The sequence below is a fragment of the Anticarsia gemmatalis genome, chromosome 11, assembly GCF_050436995.1.
Source record: "Anticarsia gemmatalis isolate Benzon Research Colony breed Stoneville strain chromosome 11, ilAntGemm2 primary, whole genome shotgun sequence".
In the NCBI taxonomy this organism is placed as follows: Eukaryota; Metazoa; Arthropoda; class Insecta; order Lepidoptera; family Erebidae; genus Anticarsia; species Anticarsia gemmatalis.
The window spans coordinates 3,258,875-3,286,822 of record NC_134755.1 but is presented as its reverse complement, the minus strand read 5'-3'; the positions used below and the strand labels follow the sequence as shown (position 1 = coordinate 3,286,822).

Below are 27,948 nucleotides of genomic sequence, written 5' to 3'. Positions count from 1 at the left end.
AGGAAGGCTATAGGCTATATCACATCACGCTACGATCAATAGGAGCAGAGCAACAGTGAAAAATGTTACAAAAACGGGGAAAATTATGATTATCTTAAGTGACGCAAGCGAAGTTGCGCGGGTCAGCTAGTATTTGATATTTGCCTCTCACTCTTTGAACCATTTTTACTTTTATTTTTCTAAGCATTTAAACCTCCTTTTAACACTCACTGAAGTACGTTTTCTCAAAAATTCAACCTAAATATTTCAACTCAAGTACCGGGACTTCTTTCAGCCTCTCTGAAACGTGTTGAACAAAAAACAGACTGATGTTTTTCATCAACAAAAGCATTCAGCCACCGTGTCCAATTGCTCCAACATTTTAAAAACAAAGCGTCTAGAGTATTAAACACAGTCTTTCCTGTGTAATGGAATTAGAAACACAATAAAAACAACGTCCAAGCTTGGGAGACGTTTATACTCAGTGATTTATATGCATTTTGGGAATCGCCCCGGCACGGTATTTAAATGCTGACCCATTTTTTAAGTAGCGAGAGGTTTTATTAGAATACGAAACATTTTTTTATTTTGAGGTTAATATGATTGTTTTGTTTCTGCTTAATGTCACAGTTATGCTTTACCTTTAGAAAAACACGTATGCCCAGTTGCGTAGACAATAGCGGTATAAACTAGCACAAAGCTCTTGTTATTTAACGCCACCAGTTAAACAACATTATTATATCTGATTCATCTACACAGGTACTTATTGAAATACGGACTTTCTACATAATAACTTAATACATATAAATACCTAAGAGCTTTACTCAAAACACAATTCACCATAAAAGCGTGAAAATAAATGAATGTTTTGGCGATATAAAAAATAAAAGCGAACGAATGAATAAAAAATATCGTTCGATGTGTCTGTGTCGGGATGGAAACAAGATTATGACTGTTTTGATGAATGAGCCTCGCGGGTCATACTGACAACGGACCAATTTTGCTATGTACGCTTTTTCAGTATTATGTAGACATTAAAATTTACATAAAAATTAAGGGCCTCCACAAAATGTACGAGGGCCTAGCGTGAATTTAAATGTTATCAGGCTTTTGTGTCGTGGACAAATATAATGTGAAAAAATAGTATTTTGTTGTTATAATATTCAGGAGTGGTCCCATTTTTATTAGTTTTGCTCGTTAGGTTAAATTATTTAGATTGGTTAGATTAATATCACTCTGAGTTTTTCATTGTCTAGCCTCAAATTAAAGCATTGTTATTGTATTTGGCCAGCGTGGTGGGCTCAAGTAACGGCTTAAAAAAATAACATTGAGGTCAACTTACGCTGATGGTCCTGATTGGGACTTTACTTTTCATTTGTACCATTTCTCCTTAGTTCGGTCAGTGGTCAGTTTTAGTTTCAGTTCAATTGTGGTCTAACATGCGGCAAACGTATCTGGCTTAGTTCCATTTCACACCGCATTTTAACTGAACATGTGGAGTCCGACAATGTTAATAAATTGAATAACACTCACTGCTTTTAAATTGAACTAAACTATTTAAAACGACGCCCCAAATAATTGTCTCCCATCGCCGGTAATCCCGATCGTATATCCAAAACGTACGGCACCAGATCATTTGCCGACAGAATAGCAAATTGTTGGGCAACTCGAAGCGACATGTTGCGTATCGGAGCGAATACCAGCAACATGACATTGATTGTTGCGTTGTCGCGCCGCAACACTGAGCTTTATTAATTGAAAACCTATACTGACGTAGAACTATGGCCATTGTGAACGTGCCGCGGTTTGTGAATATGTGCGAGTAGAAACGACAATTTACGTGCTAGTTCAGATTATGACATTGTTGTTTACGAACACAGTGAACGTCCGGTTAGACTTCCTACATACGTAACTGTAGCAGTTATAACTGAATAGGCCTACGGTAAACTTTCGTAGATCGCTTTTAATTTCGTAATAGTTATTATTAAGACTAGAATGATAATAATATGCACTCTGATATATTTGCAATCGATGAGCTAGTCAACTTACCAATGAGGCAAGCCAAAATACGCGTTATGTTTATACTAAGAGAAAAATTAAATAGCTTTTTCAAATGGTTGTTAACGAAAATAAGCTCTATATGACATTAGATCTTCAATGGCTATAACCAATTCTACTATTTTAATATACTTAATTTAGCAGACTGAAACTTTTTTTTTAATAGTAAGTGCTACATTAACGATGCTACACACAATATTTCTAATCATAAATATAACAACTAAGCGTTTAATAGTACCCAGCGGTCGAGTAACAACGGCAGCAGCAATTGTTCGTCTCTGGAGATAAATACATGAAGTCGCGTTGTACAATTTAGAACAATATGTCGCAAGGCGTTTGTCTACCGTAACTGTTTATTATCTGTCATGCTAAGAAATTATGTTAGTTGTATTCATAATTTGTTGGAACAAAGGATGAAACTTAGAAATGTGCTCAGTAAGTGAGTAACGTTGTGACGTGATGGAACGAAAGTTGTAATGTGTTTCGTAGTCATCATCATTCTACCGGGGTCAATATTTTACTTGCTTTTGCATTTCGTTCTCTAAGACCAGAACATACGCCTAACAAATATCAATATCTACGTCATCAACTCATGAATAATTACATTTCACATCTTGAACATTTTGTCACGTAAGGTTAAAAGAAAATATTTAAAGCTCAAAATGTTGTTATTGCGGCCTGGGTTTTGTATGACAGGTATTAAGTGGTTTACATCATAGTCCTTAGTATTTAACCTACGTTTCATTACTCAAACGTGGTTTACGAGAATGCTCTACAATATAATCATTTACAATGCCTTTAAACCCGAATTTAATATGTTAGAATTCTAAATTGCGATTCTTGTGGGTTTAGTATAACCTTCTTAACTTAAATTAATCCATATGATGTTTTGGCACTAGGCAAGTCGTAACTTAAATTTTGGCCTAGAAAATAGGTACAGCTCCGGCTTTAGGCGTCTACCAATCAGTATAAAAGCTTGAGTAGGATTCAGAGATTGATTGGAATGTAGAGATTGATGCTTCGATAAATTTGAAACTTGATCTTATAAACAGATGTAGCTAGGGTCTGTATTTATTTTTTTCAGCAAGAATTAGGAACATAAAAAATAGCAAGTGTACTTAAGCAGAAATGAAATTTCGACGTTGAGCTTTTACTTTTTTTAATATTTGTATTGAATTGCAAAATTGTATTTTATCTTTTAAAGATGTGGTGTCGATGTTGTGAGACTATCGCACAAAATATTCAAGTAATATTGTTGACGTCACGAACAATGCTTTCAGAACAATACAATGAAACTTGATAAAAACATGCTATCCGATTTAACACACATGCGACCAACATTTTCCCAGTATTGTACAGCGTCATAAAACTTTAGTACACACCTAATGCTGCATTCGTAACACCACTAAAACATATAAATTTCATACCATTCCCATTTACACGCCCACCATTCGTTACCAAAAAACCGGGAAAGAATTCAACGCGGCGGTTGATCAGATAAAAAAGCAGCAATAATCCAGACCGGCCGACGTGCGGTGATGTATAGCACCCTAGTGCCGCCGAATGCCGCGCCCGCTTCAAGAATAATGTCTGTTTTATTAAAGAATGTACGTATGAAAGAACTTGTTTATGCGAAACTTAATTGCGAGAATATTAGATGTACATATTTCTTGTATAATTCATACATAATGTTGAGAAGTACGAACTTAACCTTAACGTTTCTTCGCTTCTTTTTCTCGGAAGTGAAATATAATGTTTTTAAGGCCATTAGTATTTCTTAGAAAAGATCTTCTTGTATGGATATTCGTTTACAATGAGTTGTACTTAAGATAAATATTTTGTTAAGACTCTCGGGGATAATAAGTACCTTTACTATATTGCACATTATGATTATGATCATGTTTTAACTTTTTGACGCATTTTTGACGATTAAGAGGCGAAAGAAGAAACATTGGCAATGCAAAAACAAAAAGTAAAACTAAAACAGTTGCTAAATAGTGTATTTTGCAGAGTACTTAAGCTCAACAGCTATGTCCAGAGAAACTCCAACCACAGTAGCATCACATCATCGCACTAATAAACTGTCAATAAAAATTCAAACTAAACTACTTGTCAATACCTGTTTACGAACCGATAAAGGGCTGAAAGTTGGAAATTAATTTAAGTTAAACGGACGGCCCTAACCCCGACCGGTAATAGCGTAAGTTCCGATGGCTTGAGAACATTGAATAATGTCACCTTGTTGCTTCCAACTAGATTGTTTTAGTTTGACGTTGTGTGGAGCTTGGAAATTGAAGAATAGTTGTGTATGTGATCAGTTTAAATTGGAATATTTTGTACTTGTGAAATGTACACGTGCTTGTTAGAAGGAATAACGAATTCCTATAATTTCTCTAGGATATTAGGTATCTAGCTACAACCTACAATACGCATTATAACAATTTATGACATTTCATTTTCGTTTATTTCCGAAAACATTTTCTCCTAAGTACAAAAATAGATATTCTTACATAAAGAAGACACCCTTTGAAATATTTCAATAGCTCCGTACATTACCATTATCCAGGTCACATTGAAGAACATTAGCATCAAATGAATAAACATGTATGGGACTTTGTGTGCGAGGAAAAACGCGATAAAGCGATGAAAAGAAAAGCGTACTTAATCTACTATCATAGATTTATGGTCGGTACATTACGGCGATACATTAAAGTATAGGCACAATGGTGTCATAAATAATACCTTTATTGTCTTTCCTTTTTGCTCTTTATGTGCAATTCGTGGCTAGATTTGATTTGTGCTAAACCGCTTTAAAAATCAGGTCTAGCTGTATGATTTATGTAGGTATATTGTATGCTCAGTAGCTCGATTTATTACTACTATCGCCTACCGACAACCGGCTTGTCATCGAGAAATTTTGTATAAAAATCTGATCAGCGCCACTAACGGGACGGTGTCGTAGAAACTATTTTGGCAGTACATTCTAAATGTCAAACTCTCGATACTCGACAGTACAGATTATACAGAATTGCGCTACAGATGAAAACTCTCTTTCTATCTACATATCTATTGATATTATTATAAGAGCCAAAAAATTGCGTGAAGCTTTAAAACCTAATCGATGTTAGAGAGGGTTTTTCCAGTAGGTATACGGAAACTACGAGATTATTTTTTATGCACTCATAAATTCACACCGCATGCATTAGTTTAAAGTAAAATTAATGTGTTCCCTCGAATGTAACGCTACGGAGTTTTCTAATTTACATAGAAGCTCATTTTAGTAAGTGCCTTCGTTAAATAGGTTTGCCAGTTTATCTATGATACATTTTGATAGGAATATCCGGTAAAATATTGACTGTCTCGATTTCGATTTCCAGGTCGAGCAAAGTGCTATTTTATCAAATTTATTTTAGATTATTCTCAATAGTAGTGCGGAGTTTGGCAACGTATTCAGATTAAGGCAATAGGCTCGTCACTATTACAGCACTATTACTATACATGGGGCCCAACTGTGCAAGCACTTTCAATTATAAGGAGTGTGATATTATTACGTATAAATCCGGTAAAGTACCGTTATGAATGTTATTATTCCGGAATGTTACAAAATGAATAAAACTATGCATAAAGAGTAACTCCTTTTAATTTTTAAGTATATTTGTTACTGTTATTTAGTTTCGGCGAAGTATGCTAGATTGAAGTAATATACAGACATAAAAGTTTCATTTAAGTATATTAGTCGTTAAAAGCGAAAGCCAAAAAGTCTCTATATAAAAGCCTTAAATTGTCAACAAACTCGACTGTACTCCTACATATTAGTATTACTTAAAATGAATTTCTAGCAGGAAATCTTGATTCATATCCTCTAAATGGGTAATTGACTGTTGCCGTGTTAATACTAAGTTTAAAATATCCACACACATATAAAAGTACAATCAAAAGGAACGAGATAAAAATGGTTATTGTGTAAAAAACAATTTGTATCAGCAAATTGTACGTTTATCGAATACTCGAGTATTTTTAATATAGCATCCACTGTTTTGTGTGTTGAAACAAATTCTTGCCATTATCACAATATTTTATGGTAACGAATATTACACTTGGGACGTTAGGAGCAAAAATGATCATATTTTGTAACCATGTATTTTTTTTACAATATAAAACCATGGTTTTATATATGTATGTATACAGATCGGCTATTCAGTTACAAGTAATAACACTAAATAAACGCATTCAAAAATAACTTAGTTTCAGTTATTTATTAACTTAACATAATTATTTTACACATATTTTCCCAAAGTTTACCAACCAACGCCAAATATTTTAGTATAAATTATAATTATAGTTTTACTCTTATTCATCACATATATATTAAGTTAAAGACTTCAAAACAAACTACAACTCATGTATCTTAAAAAAAAGATCTCTGGATTATCTGTTGTTTGCAAAGAACTTCACGTCAACTCTATTGTCTTCATTGAAATTGTCCGAACTGGGTCATGTTTGAACTTACATACAGAACATTCCACAGTCGAAGTATTCTGAAGTTGTAGAAACTCGACCGATTTCGAAAACTTTGACAAAGATCAGGTAAACGTTTCAAAATGACTTTGTTCTCTTTTAAGGAAATACTTTACTTCTGTATTAAAGAATTCTATTTATTTTGTTTGTTCACCGCGAATTCAGTACAAAGTACCCTACTTTAAACGCTAGTGTGGTGTGACGCATTGCACACAATCTATTTGTTGGAGACTAGATAAGTATTTAAATTTTCAGATACGTTTTGGAAATTCTGTTTCTGTGACGGACAAAATATACTTAGAAAACATAACTTTCATTGCAGAAGTTAACATTAGAAAGCCTTTCTTTACAGTGACGCTGAACATTAAAAATAAGTTAAATCTAGAAATATAAAATCATTATGCAAACAAATGAGTAGCTCCAGCTCTACAAATTTTACAATCCTGAAATATTTTGCAACTTTCCAATTAAAGTAAAAGTACTCGTCGTAAATGCTGGTTTATATCAGTCCAATAGGTAGCCGGGACCCATTTTGATGTCATGGCAATTTTGCCACCGCCGCGCTGTCTCCTTGAAACTTTGATTTATGTGAAATACATTTTTAATAAAATCTCTTTTAATAAAAGAGTTGTGGAAGTGAATAAACGTGAATTGGGTGGAATTTTACTTAAAAAAGAAGCCTCTTGCTTAATATGATTCGTGAACGAATAAATTGAGAAACATGTGGTGAATTTAATTATAGTTATACTGCTGCCGAAAAACATTATTGTATTTACTTTGACAGTAACGAGTTCATGACCCAATTTTTAAAATCCAATATTTATTAATTATTATTTCATAATAACATGAACTGTTTGCAAAATTTAACAAGGTTATACAAACATAAATACAGAGATAGATAATAGTGATAGAGATTTTTAATCGCAAACCGCAAATCAAATTTTGGCTTAGCTACAAAACACAACCAAAGTTGTTTAAAACTCACCAAGCTAGCGAGACAAATATAATCGAGTCTAGACATCGGTCAGTCCATAAATTAGTTAGTCTTAGCACTAATGCTTTTAGGTCAACTACCAATGTTATAAATGGACATCGTATAAAACCAATCGACCAATAAACATCGTACAAACAATTCGAACTGTAGTGTTTGGAAAAACAGGTTTAGATTTATCGCGACAAATATTGGTATTGTCGGGAGAAAAATTTTGATTTGTGTGTGTTGGGTCTGACAAGTCGTCGTGGAAACAAAGGCCTCGTGTTTATACCAGACCCGTTCACGTAGTCCGCCCTCATTTTGTTTACATAACTGCTTATGATTCATAAAAATGTTGCTGGATATTTTCGACGATTTTGTTATTTTTTGTGGAATCTTATCACGACTTGTATAATATTTAAATATTTTATGGAGACTAGAAAATAAAATGTAAGCTAAATAATATTTTTTGAAACAAAAAATATACTACTCACACTTTTTCGGTGACATTAATAGCCTGTTAATAGAATCAGCCTTGACAAAATATGCTTATTATTACTTGGAAAAAGTAAAAAATTCATATAACGAACAAACTGCCGCTTTCTCGACAAAACAGCTCAAAATATCGCAGAAACAGCGTTTCTTTATAAAGGCCGGAAAAACAGTTACAAGAATTTCGTCGGTAGCAAAGTCAGTGGAAGCGGTGAAATATAGCACGCAGGTGGACTTTATTGACCCAGAAAAGTGCTGTAATGTTAAATTTTGAGTTTTTTTAACTTCAACACGTTGTGGCGAGCGCTGAGATTTACTGTCCGCTTTTCAACTGCTGAACTTATATTTAGTTCGGCAATAACTCTGAAATGTTACTTTTCTTTTCGTATTGGTTTAAGAGAAACAGAAAAATTCTTGAAGTAACAGGACACCGTTTTAACGATTTAAATTATAGATTTTTATTGCTAAGATATAAGAATATAAGAACAGATAACAATACAAAATAATACCCGAAACACAACTTTACAGATTGTAACGTCTAAATAACAACCAAAGAGATGTGTTAAGTACCAAAGTAAACACTATTTTGTGGTACGAAAATATATTTATATAATCTTGTGTTATCCTGTAAAAATATAAAAATAATAAATTGATATTTAAATATGTACAACAACACTTTCTTATCTCGCTTACAAATCAAAAGTACGCATACATACATAATAATATATATAAAGATACATACATAATAATATATAGTACCAAATATCTAAAAGCAGGTTTGTTCGACAGGTTCCCAGTGACAGCGGACATGGCTCCCGTCAGCTCTCTCCTCGTCTATTACGTTACGGAAGCCGGCGAGCCTGTCAGTGACGTAGCCAGTTTCCACGTACGACTGCTGCATAAAGAGGTAAACGTGCTTTTTATACCATTTCCGTTTTTACAGTTATGTCGTTATCTGAGAATGGAGAGAGTTATGTTGGAAGTAAAGGTGTTATAAAAACGCGAACATGCATTTTACTGTGGAATACTTGACGTTTCGGTACAGCTAAAGTTCAGTATAATTTCATGTTAAATGTGAAACGTGTTCGCCCTAATTACCGTATAATTAACATGCAAGTGTAAATAGTATGGTTACATAAAAAGTTTGTTGTATTTATATTCCTAAGGTACTAGCCAATTAATAGGCTACCATGATAGTCCATAACTTATGCTCAAAATGTTGTCAATAGAAATCTAAACTAGTATTTAAAATGAGTAATTTTCATTACCCTACATGTTAAAGTTCCCTGTATTTTCACTATGAAACACGTGCAGTCAAACTCACATTATCAAAATATTTTACCCCATTTTCCAACTCAGTACTTTTAGTAAACTCGGTTATGACTGAACAAACGTGCATGGCTCATAATGATTAATCAGGGTGTATGAACCTTTGATCAGTCAATTGGCGTAAAATTGAAACAGCGTTTGGTGAACTTAATTAGTGCCGTGTTGATTTTGCCCACCCCAACCCCATTCTAGTCGAATTTTTGGACGGTTTCGTTTGATGTTTTTGAATCGTGAACCGAATGCGCGGGCCCAATTAATTAACACTTTTTTAGAAACTTTTCCGGACCTTAATGCATTTTTTAACACTATAATTTTGCTAAACTGCTTTGCCCTCAACTATTATGGTTTGTTCGATACGATTCGTTTTAGTACTGGCTCTAGACTTTCCGCAATAGAAACTATAAGAAATTAAAACCTATTGTTATTTTTGTATCTTTAAAAAAATTGTAACAAACTGTGAATGTTAAAATTATCTGAAGATTATAATAAACACAATAACTTAAAACTCTACGGCTGTTTAATTAAACTACAAAATAAATTGCTATTTCACATAAAATCTTGGAGACTTAGTAAATGTCTAGACTGTATTCTAATGAAAAACCTTCATTAATTAGTAGTGAATTTAAGAAAATTTCAACTTAAACGAACTCTTGAAGTGATTTAAAGCTAAGAAGAATCTTGTGTAAGCCTATTGTACAGCTTTATTCTATTATCGAAATAAATGTCGGATTATTAATTTCTCTTTAGAAGCGAAATATTGCTTAAATTCTCAACTAATTTCAACGAGTATGAAGTAATTTATTACTAAAGACTAATGATATAATGTTACGTGTCTGTAGTAAACATTTGCTAATGGAGGTTTTAATTAGTGTTTGAACTAAATTAGTGCTTTAATCGTTGATAATAAAGTAATGAAACATTTCTCAACGCAAATGTAGATCTGCTTATTAATCACTAGGAGATATAGATCAAACATGGTTCGGGAAAAACGAATCGTTCTATTACAAGATAAAATTATGAGCCTACTGGCGGGACTGGCTTGACTTCGTTCGGCTATAGTACAATTATATCCGGTTGGTTCCTTTCCCTTGGGAATTTTAATCCCAATAATCCCATAAAAACGTTGTTCTAATAGTAACGAATATATAGTTATGCGCGTACATACATTTCGATTATTCATTTTTATTTATATAGATATCACAACAAATAAACAACTTGCCGTATATTTAAATAACAACGCATGTTGACCACCCCTGCTATAGTTTACATGCCATGTTTCGCGTCCTCTGTAAGTCTGTTCTCTGTGACCCTCGGTGGCTGTGGGTAGCCAGTCATTCACATTTGTCCTTTATGCGACACGTCACATACTGCTGTGCGTGTGACAGCCATTTTTGCGAACACCCTTTGTTTTGTGGCAAATTTAATTAAAAGTGGACTTTTCGTACTACAGGATACGAGTAAATAGGTACACAATATTATACCATCGTGGCGGTTGTGGATGGTGGCTTTGTGTTTCAAAATATTTACGGGCTTATAGTTCAAAGTTCATATGATACACAGCGATTATTTTGGGAGGTATGGCATTTAAAGAAATAGAATATGGTTTTGCAGCAGTCATTTATCATCAACTTGCAATCCTTCTTCATCTATTTGACATTCACATTGATCTATAGTTGCCCATTTAGCTATTATTTAGCAGACTGTACAGTCATATAACTTTGTTCGAACTACAACTCATACACGGCGCCAGGAGAACCTTGTCCAACCAGTAAATGTGAAATACTAAATCTTCATAAACCTCGATGTCTAACGAAGAGACCGAGACTCATCGATCTACGCTGTAACCAGTTCTAAGACCTCCAAGCACGAATGAGGCCACGCCAATGACCATCTTAAAAAACCCATTTCCTTTATTAATTCTTAATATCGATTCCAGAACTCATTAACTAGAATTTTTAAAGCAAAAATTTTCAAAGGCCCCTAGCGACTTCATTTTACCTCGGAATTTATTTCACCAAACAGACAATATTAAAAGTCCAGAAGGAAGTAGCCATCTCAATTTTAATTAACGGTAATAGTCCCCTTCGGCACACTTCTTCAACATTTTTTGTCACAAATTCTTAAATGGAACCTTTGCAATTACTTTCATGGGACAATGTAATGGAATAAAATATTGAACTTGCACATTACCAATGCAAATGTGAAAATAATTATGAAATATTTTTCATTTATAATGCCAGCATATTTGTGGTTTCTGTAAGCATATTTATGGCTTTCAGTAACGAAGTGTACCTCGAGCTACAGATAAAAAATAGAGCTCCACAGTTTTCAACCGGTAGCTTATCCCTCTATCACATTGGGACCATTTCCCTCTAGTAATAACTACCCTAAAACAATAATCGTGTGAGGGAAAATATCACGTTTGATCCTTAGAAGATTACAGGCTTCGTTTTTACTTTTTTCACTTCCCTTGTGATCTCTCACTTAACTTAGCAATCAATTTTATACCCCAGTTACCACTTACGCAATACATAGTGACACAGCTTCCCAATGCGAGGAGAATTGTAGGGCTATGTATGTATATACAGGGTAATAGCGGGCCACAGTGGAAATTACAGGCGTTCTTAATTGCGTCCTTTAACACACAACGAATTGCCTTTCATTAGGGCTCGTTGATTAAACGCCGCAGTATAACTGGACTGTATAACTGTTCTACGTAACAATGATAGCCTAGTGGTAATATCATGGGCATGGACTCCCCAAGAAGCGCGAAATCTAACGCTACTACTTCTGTCTTTGTTATAATTGGTCGATAAGTAAATTGACGCTTAAGACCAATCCTTCATAACTGCAGCATAAAAGTCAAAAATGAAACTTAATTTTAGACGGTATTACTTATTTAATAAGATTTATATTCTAGGGCAATTAATACGAATGAACATTTGACCAGGAATTGCTTGACGTTCTATTGTAATAATCTACGCCGAAACGTCAAGCAATTCAACGTAAAATTAATCAGAGAACGCGAAGTTTAAAATTCATAAACAACGTGAACTCGATGTCACAGAGCGTCGAACATTTGACCTTTCGATTATTAAATAACTTGACCGACTTCCCTAATTACTGATAAGTATTCCGTAAATAGACGCAATATATTTCCGGTGTGACCTTTATTCAGAGTTAATTGACATATTCTATCAATCTTGATATTGTCCTAAACTGAAAATAACGACAGAGGAAATTTGTTAATTAGTGATTAATGCAAATATTACGTTAAGTCATGAATATTAATGGCAGCATTTAAGAAGAGCCACTGTTAATCCACCAGAATGCTTACTGTTTTATACATTTTATGACATTCGCTTTGTGGAAAAGTTGTATTTTGTTATACTCAATTTGTATAAATTTTTAACGTTTGAATATTTGTCACCAGGTTGCTGTAGCCATCGAAGAACGACGTTGGTGGTATCCGAGAGCTGCCTTGCAGTTGCGAGTCCTTGCTCCTCCTGATTCAACAATGTGTCTGATTGGAGCACGTGCTCCCCCTGATGCTCGCTTCGATCCTCATCAGACGTAAGTACTCCCACTTTACCATTACCCATATGACACTATTATTAACAAGAACCTAGAACTAGAATTTATATCTACAAAAAAATTACAAAGTATAGTACGCAATTAGCAATTAGGTAAAACAAATTATAATATTATAACGGACATTTTATTAAAACAATACTATAGAACAGCATTACTATTATAAATTATACAGAAATGTTGAAGTCACGAATATTACCTCTTGTGAAAAGAAACAAATTACAAAGTAATACCATTAGTCACATTAGGGTTTTGTATTTAGCAACTTCACTTATAATAATTACTCTTGCCGTAACTACTCAACTAAATTTGCCTCACGTAATTAGTTATACTCAAGCTTAATTTAGGTTTTGATAATTTTTGCGCGAGAATTTCAGAGTAAATTTGAGAAGAGAGGAATATTTTAGCATCGTATCACATTTCCAAATTAATTTGCACTAAAGTTATTACGTTTGGCTTAATTGTCGGTCCACTTGGTTTCTTTTATATTTTAGTTTTATTCTAAAACGGACACTTCGATAGTAGTTTTGGACCAACAATTTGTTTATTAATCTCAACATCTTAGTCAACTGACTTAGTTCAGAAATACATTTATCATTATTTAAAGTTAGGCAAAAAAAATTGTTAGAAATACATTCTCAGAACTAACATGTAACTAGTCTTTGATGCATAATTAAGTTCTTGGAATCAAAACACGATTCTAGTCCTCAAATCATTGAACAAAAAAGAATATCTAAGGAAAAATTAATTTCCTCTGCCGATGGTCTGTGGAAAAACTTATAATTTGCCGGTGTATGCTATCGACAGCCGTAGTGATGCGAATAGGAACCTCGTTATTGCCGGGAGATCGAATAACACTTGCGCAGCTATAATAACTGGGTTCCGGACCGAGTTATGAGATGATGCGGATAGCCGAGTGCAGTTTTTGAAGTTATTTTTATAACGGAAAATACTGTGCAATTGATTTTTAACCTAGTTCACGCCATAGTTTTGATAGCTGATTATAACAATAGCTTTTAATGAAACCAACAGATTGAAATAGGTCATAATTTTATGTATAATTCCGATTAATCTTGCTACGGTATAAGTATTAGGAATCGTAAAGCACGTAAGTCGTTACCAAGTTATCGATTTTGCATATCGGGCCAGAGTATGCCGTTAAGCTAAATGAATTTGTGGACTGGCTCTATTGTCAGAGAAATACATCACGAAGCTTAGCAGCGGGCTCGACCAGCTAAAGGCTGGGCTATATCCAATGACTTTATCATCAAGTAATACAGGAATTGATTTTATTTAAAGGATGGATGACTACATGGCCTTTGCCATTAAACATGACGTTATCAATAACCCTGTCAACGTGTCAACATAGAAGGTTAAACAAAGATTTACACCATTCCCTTTTCCAATCATGCAAATGATGATGCATATCTTATAAACGTCATAAAGAACGAAATTGAATTTGAACCGGTTAATCCTGTCGCGGCTGTAAATTGATTCTCACGCGACAGACTAGCACCAGATCCGGTATTCCGTGAAATGAAATAATCTGAAAATTTAATTTTATGAAATTGAATGAGAGTAAATTGTCTGACAATTTAATTTTGTTGAATTTCTACGATGTGATTTATGAAAGGCTAGCGATTTATGAGCATTTACTATAGTCAACGAGGTTATTAAAGGCTTTTCAGAATAACGCCAAATTACAAAATATGTTTTACAAAAGGTTCGTTGTAACGTTATTCCCTTAATAACATTTTCAAGTAATTTATGTTTAAACTGGAATATTTATGAATTATCGTCAAGTTTGGCACCACATGAACCTGTTGTTTGTTATTACATAAGTAAATTGATTATCTGTTTTAAATCTGCCAGAGCTATTATTGAATATTATCAAGAAATTATCACATTATGAATTAACGTGGTCGTTAAAAGTGCTACATCTTTAAACAAGTTATGCAAGTTCCTCAACTCTTGCAATCCTTTAACTTGGTCCATTCGAGTAGAACAAAGAAGGAAGCGTCAGACTTTGATAGCCAACTCATTTTGTTGAAGCTTATTGTTTAGCAATTAAGCAACTTAGTTATTATTACACAAACTGTTGTTAGCGATTCAGAACAAAGTTGTAGTGTACTGTCCGTAAACAGGATGCCAATTAGTTCGTGCAACAAGTATAGGTATTGTTTTAGTTTGAGCTCCGGAAACAACCGGTACGAAGAGAACTTGATTGAAGTTTTCAATTGATACTATGAATATCGATAGATGCATACAATTTTGAATAAACAAAAGATACGAAGAAGTTGTATGAAGTATCATTGTAACCACAGTACAGAGTTTCCAGGAAAAGAGGATTCGGAAAATGTTTAACGTTGTATCTTTCTGAAGAATTGTTTGTACTTTAAATAACCTTATTTAAAAAATAAGCCTTCCAAACAAACGTTACCAAGTCAAGTAAGTTACCATACAATTTACAATAGGAAGCACAATTTTGTGAAAATATACCGCGCGTTCAAACAATTCGCAGTACATACAAGGACGTCAATCAAATATCGTGACAATACCAAACGGCGTTCAAAGCGAAATACATCATTTATCGTCACACGATTCATCTTCCTGTGTGAAAACATACGAAGATATATTACTAGAGGGCACGTGACATATTACTTGTAAAAATGTCTATGTTATTTTATTGGTGTCACTACGTGTACAGCACTTGTGCAGTCTTGAAATATGAAAAAAAATAACACACTATATATGGGAAGACAGCCCATTGTGCTTTTAGTTTTTTTTTAATATTTGAATATTAGTAAACAAACTTCATTTTTTTTATTATTATTTGAAAATTAGTTACGCTTTAAGTAGATACGAAACTCATTAAATATAAACTTATTTATGCACAGAAATCATTATTAAATGATATTTCATCTTTAAGATTTTACGTAGGTGTATCAGTAAAGTGCAGTCAATATTAATTATTTATTAAAAGGCACTAGAACTACTTTTGATGTGGCACATTTTCTGATGAAATATTTAAATACAGCTTTAAAACTAAGAACTTAGGCTTTAAGACCAGGCAATTGATACTATGACTCTCAGAAATATCATTATACGTTATTTGACAAGCTACGTGACTTGGCTTTGGTAAGCGGGCACGTCAAAAATGCAAAAGCCTATGTTGTATCTCCCGTTTCCTGGCTGCTCCGGCAAGGATTATGTCACGCGAGTCATCTTTCAGTTGGTTTGTTGGAGGAAATTCACTGGAAATATTTGCTGCCTTTTCATCTGTCTAAATGTAGGGCGCGTATGAGCAGCTTCCGCCGTTATTGAGACATCCACACCGACTTTTTGACTTCAAAGTATTCGTAAATGTTTATTTTTTGTACGTTTTATTAAAATGTTATATGTACACAAACGTATCATGTTTAATGAGTTACGAGTACCGAGGATATGTATTTTTAATATCAACATTTTCTGTCCATTTTTTCACCTACGCGGCTACCGTTCCAGCGGTCTGCTAATGATTGATAAGTTGATGATTTAAAAAAATATAAAATTACGTAATTAACTGGATGTATAGGAAATAATATTATTATATTCTACCTCATTAACAATGGAACCGCTATTCAATTACATTTCCTTATTTTTGCTTAAATATGAAAACATCAAATATATCATTTACTAGAGGCCGCCCGCGACTTCATCCGCGTGGTCCAGTAGTATTTGCGTGAAAGAGTAACAAACATCTATACATACAGGCATACATACATTCTCATAAACTTTTGCATTTATAATATTAGTAGGATATCTATTAACGTTTTTTTTTATATCCTAGGACCCCAGAACATGAAGAGCAACCAGGCCCAGAGTTCGTATCAGCCGGCGTATCATTGTTTGTCGGCGGCGGAGCGTGCGGCGGCGGCGTACTTTACAGACAGCGTACTGCGCCCGCACCGAAAGCGCCGGCGCATCTCGTACCTCCTGCGTCACACGACAGACTTTGGATGTGGAAGTGCTTTAACTATACGTAAGTCTGATATTTACTTATTTATACAATGAAGACTGTTTTTTTTCCACTGATAGTGTTAACATAAATTATAATATATTTTAACACTCTTAACAATCTTATAATTAAAAGTTTTCGTCTGAATAATATAGTGTTTTAGTTAGGTGAACCTTTTTTGTAAGTACTTTTTAAACGGAATCAGTCAAAGGAATAAAATTTTTCATGTTAGTGTTTGATCTTTATCAATCAAAATATTTACATACATATAGTAAAAAAACGGATTAATCAAGCAAGGATTGTATTCACCTGGTACCTCCCTCTTACCTCATTATATAATCTCCTCACCTCGTTATGAGGGCGGACTCGACGAACAAAATATTTTTGTAACATACGCCTGCATTCTTCATTAATTTTGTTAAAAGTATTACCTTACATGGTAAAAATAGAATTCACCTGAATATGGTACAGTTTAACGTTAATTTTTATTTCAGATAATTACTTAATTCGCAACATAAACACATTAATAACAATTTCAATTTTGAAAGAAATTAAGCTTATACATTTTCATCTTAAATATTAAGTACGTCCTTGGGATATTAATCTTAAAATCTCTTGAATACGTTATCCTTTTAATAAAATACTTCAACTTTTATAATGATTTATAAAAAGAGAAAGTGAAATTTTGCTCGATAACTTTTTTACGTAATCCTGTTTGCATATAATTTTGATCATATTTCCCACACCAGCTCTTTGTAGTAGTATTTTAGAAAGGCTTTACATCGTTCAGGCTCATAAGCTAGCCGCAACAGACGCAGCAACTATGTAGACGCAACAATAGTCGGTATTGCTAAACAAATTGAAAATTTCAAAGTCCACACACTGTTACACTTAAGTACAACAAAAATAATAAAGCATGTATACGTTGTATAGGAGCTTTGAAATTTGTACAGTGAACTTTGTTATTCTCACAACTTCTACTACGTAACGTACGTAAGAGTAACGACAGCCACGCGGACCGGTCTCTGAAGGTAAGCCACGCTTGCCGAGGTTGATCTGTGGATGGGTGATCACTGACCATCTTATACATATCGAGTTCCTCCGTGTTTCGGAAGACATGTTAAACTGTGGGTCCCGGCTGTCAATTTCGAAGATCTTTGACAGTCGTTAACAGTAGTCAGAAGCTTGAAAGTCTGACAACCAGTCTTACCGGAGGGTATCGCGTTATAACCCAGGTAACCGGGTTATGGAGGTCAGATAGGCAGTCGCTCCATGTAAAACACTGGTATCCAGCTGCATCCGGTGAGACTGGAAGCTGACTCCGACATAGTTTAGAAAAAAAGGCTAAGCTGATATATACAACTACATATGTAACATAATACTGTACTTAGCTTTGATATAGCTGTACACGTAACAAGTCGAACTACATTCACAATCGCCGTAGAATGTCGCGTCTTATTGCATACCTTCAGTGTCCGACTGGCTTGTTAAAGGCGAATCAGTGAGCCATTCATGTGAATAATAATCTTTGTCATACATGAATAGGTAAATTCACTGCAGTTGATATGAATATTTAAATATTTGCTCGTTTCTAGCCGCTTTATTATACCAATAATGTTAAATCTTATGAAAACAATACACAAATAATAAAAAAATATGCACATCATGTATAAATTATTAAACGTTTTGCAAGAAAAAAGACATCAGGTAAACAAATTATCTAACCAAGTTGTCAGCATCTCGAATACGACAAGAATATTTTTCACCACACTGTGGAAAATTCTATTTGTAACATGCGTATCTCACATCAAAAGGAAAATTTCGCTTCCTTACTTTGTCACTTCCCATGAGAAAAATCGTGCAAAAACCGTAAGAACAAACCAGGAAACATATCGGGGAGTAATAAATAAGTCAACTCACAAATCCAATTCGCTGATTCATCTGTTCGAGGGAAGTTATGCGAGGCTCCATGACGAATTGCCGACGATTGACGTTGCTGATAAATGTGCAGAAATAAATGCTGGCGGAATAATGTTCGATGCAGAGGCTATACGGGTATTGCGTCGTGTAATTATGCTGGATTAATTTTGAAATTCGAAACTGGAACAAGGGTTTAATGTTGTATTTATAGACTGGCTTATATTTAGTCCGCAGAACCGAACGTTGTATTAATAGTTTGGATCATTTTGGTATTCCAGAAACTACCTAACACTAATACGCGTTAACTGCCTATGGATATTGTTCCAGTTAGCATGTTTGAGTAGAAAATAAAATTAGCAAACAATTTCATAATTTAAAGTCATCCTATTAAGAGTAACATTGTATACATAAATGGCTGCCTCGTCATTCAGGGTTATAAATAATGTTTAATTAATTAGAATACATGTCAACAACACACAGAAATCATGCCTCAAGACAATATTGTGTCATATACAATAGTGATATACAGCAACAAACAGCAATACATATACAGTCGGGGCAAATAGCGGACGTTGTCAAATGTATCATATCGGACCATTATAAGTCATAGCGGACAGCAAGACAAACTGCGGGGCCTTAGGTCGTCCGGTCACTGAAGACAAAGCGACGTCGCCTCTGATATTTTAACTTCCTTCGAGATTTGCCTGGCTTGTCCCTCGACGAACGACCACTTACTGTTTGTGGGACAGCGATAACAAATGAGACATCATTTTGTATTGAATTTTGAGTAGGATTGTGCAGAGATTACGTCAATTGTCTTGAATCTTGAAACAAGATTTCATTTCGTAGATATTATGATGATGAGATTTGCAAAAGTGAGTTGGGATTTCCAAATTTATTAAATTGGAGTTGGAGTGATAAAGATTGATGTTTATCCGTCGAGAAAATGAAACATGTCTGGATTTACATCGTGTAATTTTGAACTTAAAGATAATAATATATTCTTCAGTTTTGAGAAACGATTAAAAAAAGTGTTATTATTCGACGTTAGAATTGATTTGATAACCCAACTCTCAATATGGCACGAATGACCAAACACGAATACCAATTTATATCAGCTGCCAACGGACTCACCACCGAACTAAATCGAACCAAACATGAACAACAACCAAAAATACCATTGTAAAATGAATCGCCCTCTGCTTTTGATGTCAAATTAGTTCCGTAATATTGTTTTCCGATAAAATCATTTCATTATTCAGTTTAATTAACATACATTGGGCTGTTACAAGCGGTTATAAATTCAGTGTTACGAAATTGAATAGCTTTCATGTTGCACCGTGTAAACATGGTATAGCCTGAAATAATTAACGATATTTCCTAACTGATGTTGTATACGGATTGCGGGCTTGTTAGTCCTTGCAATGTTATTGGAAATTTTCAAACTAATTACATTGTTCGTGCAGCTTGGATATGCGTTTGTGTAATTATCCCTGACTGAACAGGATTGTGATTTGTGTTTTCGTTGTATAGTGTTGTAGTGATTTTAACAATTTGTTAACTACATTGTAGGTATATTAAACTAGCCGACCTGCGCAACACATACTGCATAGAAGCTTTGAAATTGTTGTCAACTGAGAAACGTGATGACCCCATGTTGCAAACGCGGTCAAACGGGATAAAAATCTATGTCCTTTTCCTAGTGTTAAGCTCCACCACTTTTCAACCAAATCCGTTCTGCTATTCTTGTGTTATAAATAGTTTAACTAACACGACTTTCCTTTAATGTATAGATTTTTATGTCTCGGTTAAATACTTCTAGATAAGGTGAACCTAATTACTATGTTCTTTCACAGAAACCAGCTGTCGACGGACGGTGTAACCATCTCGGCACCTTCCGAAGCCGGTCGTTGGTCTCTCTGGGCACTATCACTCTCCAACCACGGTCTTCGCTTCTCGGCTCCTCGGACCATCAATGTATTCCGGCCCATCCAGTTGGACTTCTCACTGCCTCCAGCCCTGAAGGTTGGAGAAACCGTTGAAGTGGATGTCAAGATTACTAATAACATCAATAATTGTATGGATGTAAGTATTTTTCAAGGAAGCCTTTGTTGTCTTGATGAGCATTATAGAAAGATAAATATTGTATTGTTTAACACATTTCTTGAGGGCATGCAAAGTCCCCAACCCGTACATGGCCGGCCTTTGGGAAGAAACGCTTGCCCAGCAGTGGGACAGTAATCGGTTAGAAAAAAAAGAAAAGCTTATGAACGCGATGTGCACAGGTTTTTACTTAGTTTTCAATACGGTATAAAAGTAAATAAAGTGAAGAACGAGATTTTGTTGTTATATTTATGTATATTTTTTAGCCTCTGCCTCTGCCCTCTAATACTACAGTTAAACAACTAGATATATACATATATAGCTTAAACGCACTATACTCAATTGAATGTAGCGGTCGTCGAGCAATTGTGAATAAATGGTACGTAAGGACGCACCCGCACGGAACGTTTTCAGCTAAACCTATGTTTTGTGCTCAGTTAGCCTCGCTTTGTCAGGGTGACGCTATTTGTACAACGAATAAATAACTTTCAGGTGTATCAGGTTAAACGGTTTTTAGCCACCTAACGGACTTTTACGTAGATTTTATACCCTTTTTGCCAAGTTAAAAAAAACAGTTCATAAATGCTATATTGATTAGGAGCTGAGTTAAAGTACTTGTTTATGTTAAATAAACTATGTTCCTAAAGTTGATTACATTTTTTGGTACGTGACTATCCAGAAAATAAAGAGATTTTAAATTTCTCGAAATCATAATGAACTCTATTATTTTGCGAAATAGTATAGGGGTAAACAATTTGTTTAGTTTAAACCAACACAAAATAAATTCATATCAAACATCCCATATAAACACAACACCGAAATTGTTTCTCTGAAAAACATATTCAAATATTAACAAACAACTATAATTTCGATTTGATATTTAAAACGTTCCAAATAAACACGTACGACCTTCCTATCGGAACCAGTTAAAATAAACTGTTTATTTAGGTCAAAACCATTAATAAAATATCGTTATTAATCCCTCTGTACACTCGAATTACAAAAACATCGGATATCGCATCAAAATAACGCTCGATCCATTTGTATTATGTTTGATATGAAAATTCATAATTATTTTGAAATGGAAGAATAACATGGACTTTGTTACGAATAGTTGTATATTTTTTAAACTAATTCGGGGCCGATGAGTGTATTTCAATGCTTAGAGTTTTATGTGATGGGAAAGATGAAGAAAATGTGCGTGGAAAAAGGAAACGTTCTTCAATCACTTTGAAGCCACATTTAGTAACAATGTGTAAAGGAAAAGAAGGTTTACTATCTGTAATCTATTATAGGTTTATCAATGTTTATGTAAAATGCAAATTAAGGATCTGTCAATGGTGTCTTGTTTGTCATATCCCATTGTGCATTGGATAGCACGATAAATTGGTTCCAATCAGCATGCAACTATTCCGTACAAAGGCTCGAGAGTCCTAATATGCATTCATTAATACAGAGCTCTAACAATAGTTAATATTTTTGTACCAAGGTTATCAATATAACCTATATAAAGGTTTAAAGGTTTTACACGGTGCTGTATCAATTCAATTTATTACAAACAATACAACACGTCGCACATTTAATCCTTACCCAAAATTAGATCTAAATAAACGACCTGCCATTAACTTTGTACGACAACATTAGTTCCTATTTACCCACAAGTAAGTCTTTGTAAGCTTTTCAACCTATCGATAGAAACAACCCAACTGGATTTAGAATTAATTCAACTTTTACGGTCGATACACACAGACGTAATGGACGGATGGCTTTATCGACGGTAACTATGACATAAAGAGAAACTTAGACTGGGTAGATTCACTGACAGCACTGACGGTATAGGTCTTGAAATAAATTAGATTCGATTTGGTCGTACTAGTTTATTAGAAATCGGTGGCCGTAAAATTGTATTTCACCTAGGCATCTAGCAAAATACACTTCGGTATATTCCTATCAGTTATAGTGAATGAGCGGTGAAAGTAATTGACGCTTTACTGACTAAAGTCCCATCTAGTCTCAAACAATTTTCAGGCTCGATAAGCACACAGGCCGTATACCCGCGCCGCGCGTTGACGCTCCCCGCACACGCTGATTCGAGTTTGAAGCACTTAAACCGGGGTAGATTGCCTAATCGCCCCATTTGCCGGGATTCGCGTCTGAATCGCAGGGATCATCCCCGGAATCCCTAATCGGGATTCGATGAGCGGCGTCGATCGCAAACAAATCGGTATCACACGTGTGGCTATCACTAGTTCCGAGTGCGACGGGTTTTATCGAGTGAGCAATGGTTTTTATTGCTTGATCGTATCTAAATGTGCGTACACTTCTCAAACATGATCGACGGAACGATGTGTCCTTTTGTTTGGGTTTTGTTGCTTTGATTGGAAAAGGAAATGTAGATTTACGTTAAGCCGAACTTCGAAGGCTTCTACAAAGCGAGGATACGAATTTGGATTGACGATTTACGAATTTAGATAGAAAAGAGATTTTTCTCCTTAACAAACAGCAAAAACGGTATAAAATTATCAAAAATTATGACGTGAGGGAATATTACGCTTTATTCACTAAACCATTTAACTGAAATGCTCTCTTCCCCTCTAAACGTTTGTAAGGGTAGGTAATAAGGCAAATATAATATTTCTATTACTTAGCAATCAGTAAAGTTCGTATACTTAACTAGCATAATAGAATAATTGTATGTTTAATAGTAGTCAACATCCCTTCACGCCCTACAGCTCTGTCACCGTAATCAACCGTTGATGGCTATGAATAAATCAGTGTAGATATAATCAACACGCTAAGCAGAAGGATTACCGATCACATTAGTGTAATTAGATTGCTTGTAAATTAGTAGATACTGTCCAATCAGTCCTGTTGTTCAATGTTAATAAGAGTCATCGTTGCTAATATGAATTGCTTGTTTGTGATTTCTACATGGGTAAAATACATATGTATGGGAAATACTAGAGTACAGATATATTAGTGTAGTGTTTTCTTCTGAGACTTCATACACGGTAATGAAACAAACCTTTTTTTAAAGTTTAAATTGTTGTAACCACCTACATAAAACATTTTACATGGAGAGTTAACATTTTTATTTTCCTTAAAAACTAACCAATTTTACTAACAATACAAATAAAAAATGATTAAAACCCATTCTCTATAAATTAAATTAAAATCCAAGTACAAATATTCTAAATTGAAGCATAAATCTCGAACAAGGTTCTTAAATTAAAATATTTGCAGTACAAGAGTAAAATACGACTTAGGTACTATCGGGAAGGCTATCCGTCGAAGGATAATTTGCAGCTACACCACCCGTTCACTGGTCTGCTTTGGCTCAACTTAATATCTGACAACTATGCAATACTCAAATGAGCTCTCAAAATGTAGTGACCAGCCTAGTGATATGTGTAGTAACAAGCCTTTAATGTTACTTTAGTGAATTTCCCAAAGAATTTTTCTTTGTAAAAAATCAAAAATTCTCAAAAGATTGATACGATAAAGGACAAGTGCGTAGTACTTGTAACCGGCGGTTCTGTATGACAAGATGTATGGATATGAATGATGCAAGAGAAGTTTGCAAGGATTTTACCAAGTGACGTTCTTTGGTCTCTTACCTCTATGAAAAACAGGTGTGATATTATGTATGTACCTCTACTAAACGACTCATTTAACTTGCGGGAATAACTTAGGATCATTAAACTGGTTCTAATAAATACTAACAAATACATCAAACTATTGAGGAATCTTATTATTCTCTTTAGTATACTAGCGTGATTCTAGCTTATAAATTCTCTCTAGACTCCCTTGTTGCCTTGATCATAATAATATTATATTGATACGCTCCTGAGCTCAGACAGTCTAGGTCATATAAAGCCTACTCCTTCAGGGATATCCAACTGGCGATTACAGGCCAGGTCAGGGTTATGAATTATGTAATACCGTCTAGAAAAAGGATGAACACTAGTCCTAGATATTCATCGAATGTTATATAATATTTTATGATCTAGAAATAAACCTTCTGTAAGATAAAGTGCTTTTATTTGAATTTTTTGTTTCAGTTCCGAGTAGATTACGTTCAAGGAAATTGTACACAATACAGGCGTTTATTTGCTTTATAAATCTAGTTTAGTTACAAAACAAACACATTACTGTTGCCAAATTTCAAATTAGGTTAATTTCTGCCATGTTACTTTAATATGAAATATTACATCTTAAATCGTAATTTGTATATTAAGTCGATATCAATAACAAACTGATATATTTCATGAAGCATTCGAAAACCAGAAAAACTGAAATAAAATCCCAAAATCATACCAGTTGTGTAAAGTCATACAGTTACACTTTTAATAACAGTGCTCCGAAGGCTATTGACTTTGCACCTCTCTAGGGCAGCTCGGATACACTGCAGCGTATATCTTTCCAGCTATTATATCGATTAGACTTGTTGAACGAGAAATATTTGTTTTCAAAGCGGAACGACAACATGCAATATTGCTTTTCTTGTGAACTGCAATTGCTGTAGAGTGCCTTATATTATCTTTATACACAGTATGTGACTATGTCAAATAATGTTGCATTATGCAACACAATTCTAAATGTTACTAATTCGAAATATCATATTAGTAGTTTGTTATAAAATAATTATTGATTTATAGCAGTACTGTGAAAATAGAACAAAAAGTAATGTTACTTCTAAATTCAATTTGATATGGCATATTTTGGAAGTCAATGGAAAGAAAAATGTAATGAATGAAAAAAATGTGAATACAGTTCTATAATCCAATGCTCTATTTGTTGCTACTCGAAAAATTCACTTAAGTAAAAAATTATCTTGTAGAAACAAAGAGCTACATTACGCCAACTAACCAAAATTGTGGGCTTTGTTCTTGTACGTGTACATATAGCATATTAATAATATTTGTACCGATTATAACGTACAGAGTCTTATGATTAAATAAGATTAGTTAGTTAAGGTAATCTAGATTTAAATGAAGCCAACGCTAAGGATTAAATGTCACAATTAACAATAGATGTTGGAGTTTGGCGGTCCGTATAATTAAATTATTCTTGCTATTAGGCTCCATTGTATAACAATTAGGATAGGTTCTAGCGAAACACACTGAAATATTGTAGCCATTAGGTTAATGGTACAAATTAATTCTTTTTATTCAGGACTCTTGTACATTATTAAAAAGGTTAAGTTAAAGAATATTATTCACTATACATTTTACCATTGGTTAATTCATCGGCTTCATGGAAAAACAAAATGAAAAAAGTTTTTCCGAAATTATTTGTGCAATGCGTATGATAGTTGAAACCTTTAATGATTTTGTAGAAAAGCTTTTATTATAAAATTGGAATGAAGCCAATTAACTGAGAAGAATAAAATGCTTCACAGGTGACGGCACTTTTGGCGCTGAGCGCGGGCGCTGCGTTCGCAAGTACAGGTGCTCTATACGTGACGGAGAGACTACGCCTCGGACCTCGCGGAGGAACCCAGCTGGTGGTGAGAGTAGCCGTCAACACGCCCGGCAGGAAAAACATTACTGGTATGTGTACGTAACTGTTATTTATTCATCAATTCATTCATCACTACTATTAAAAACGTATTCGGTTTCGAACTACGCCGTAGAGGCATTGTATGCATACTATTTGTGCAATCCACAAATATTTATTTCGGGTCTGGTTGTATTTTGTATCCGTTGATTGTATGTTTATTAAAGTTCCCGCGACACAAGAGCAAATATTAGGGTGGGTGATGTCTTTTTACAAAAGAAAGAAAGACCTTGTAGTATTCGCTGCCGTCGGTTACAGCGTTTAAAGCTTATATCTAAACAGGCCCTTACAGTAAACTCTAACTGATTGAATGGTGACAAGGATTGTAAATAACAATATCATGAACCACCTCTGTCAGTAACATCTTAATTGGGTCGAATAAAACGACTCTATAGTATCAATCCTCATAATTCTCTATGACAGTGGTCTCAGTAGTAATTACAGTTTATCAAGCTGATTACATAAAAGTTGTCCGGATAACAATTTTTGAATTTACCGAACATTCTTTGGTTCATTTTCGTAAGGTTGAACAATTTCTATGTTTTTTTTATCTTACCAAACAAGGGTCAGCATTTTTGTTTATAAGATGCAGGTTCGATTCATCGCATGTCAACATACGGAATATGGTGTAACATTTTAATCCGTAACCCGGGTGGGTCCCAAACATGTCCCTGTTTGACCCTACTCGGCTGTGTCCTGACTTGATATTAAATATTATTGTAATTGCATGTTTTGAGGGATCCTGGACTGGCTTTTGTTTTGCCGAATAAACATATACTTTATTAATGTTCCATATTATTTAGTACAATTTTTTTAAAGAAGTTAGACGTTACATTGTATGGAAGTCTAGGTTCTTAAAATATTTATCTTTGGTAAACATTTATTTATACTTGCGAACAAATGTCTACGCGTAAGCAAAATGTTGTGTCAACATTCAATTTAAAATAATATTTCTATTTCACCATCCAACAGAGATGGAAAGCCATACTATCTGAAACACAATAAAATTGTCATTGTCGTCCGTTCACAGGCGAACAATACAAATAGTGTTGTCCTACAAACGTATTGTCACCATCTGAAAGCGACTTCATCAATACAAAATAGTTGTTGCTTGATATTTCTTGGTTTTGTAACGTTAACAGTAAACTTTTCTGAAAAAAATTCTATGCTTTACAATGTTCCTTTAAGACGTAAATAACGTTTAATGAGCACGAACACTTGTTTAAAATTGAAGATCTTAATTCTCGTCAAAATCAGAACTTGTCGATTTTAGATTTATTAATAGGTACACGAATACTTAATTAATGCCGGAGAATGCGAGGCTCGCTACCAAAAATTTATTCCGAGCCTTCGTTTAAGAAATCTGCGGTTGCTTCGTAGAATATTTTAATGAAGTTGGAAAGCCGAATTCTTAAACTGGGATCCGGCC

At 34.3% G+C, this 27,948-nt stretch overlaps 1 protein-coding gene across 1 annotated transcript in view; it reads left to right on the top strand.

Moving 5' to 3' along the window:
* The window catches only part of LOC142976588 (C3 and PZP-like alpha-2-macroglobulin domain-containing protein 8), a 210,880-nt gene that overhangs the window by 172,558 nt on the left and 10,374 nt on the right, over positions 1–27,948 (top strand). The window contains exons 10-14 of the mRNA XM_076120021.1: positions 8,810–8,927; positions 12,783–12,922; positions 16,770–16,961; positions 20,714–20,942; positions 26,362–26,512. Coding sequence (XP_075976136.1) covers positions 8,810–8,927; positions 12,783–12,922; positions 16,770–16,961; positions 20,714–20,942; positions 26,362–26,512 — 830 coding nt within the window. The remainder of the gene's footprint in view (positions 1–8,809; positions 8,928–12,782; positions 12,923–16,769; positions 16,962–20,713; positions 20,943–26,361; positions 26,513–27,948) is intronic.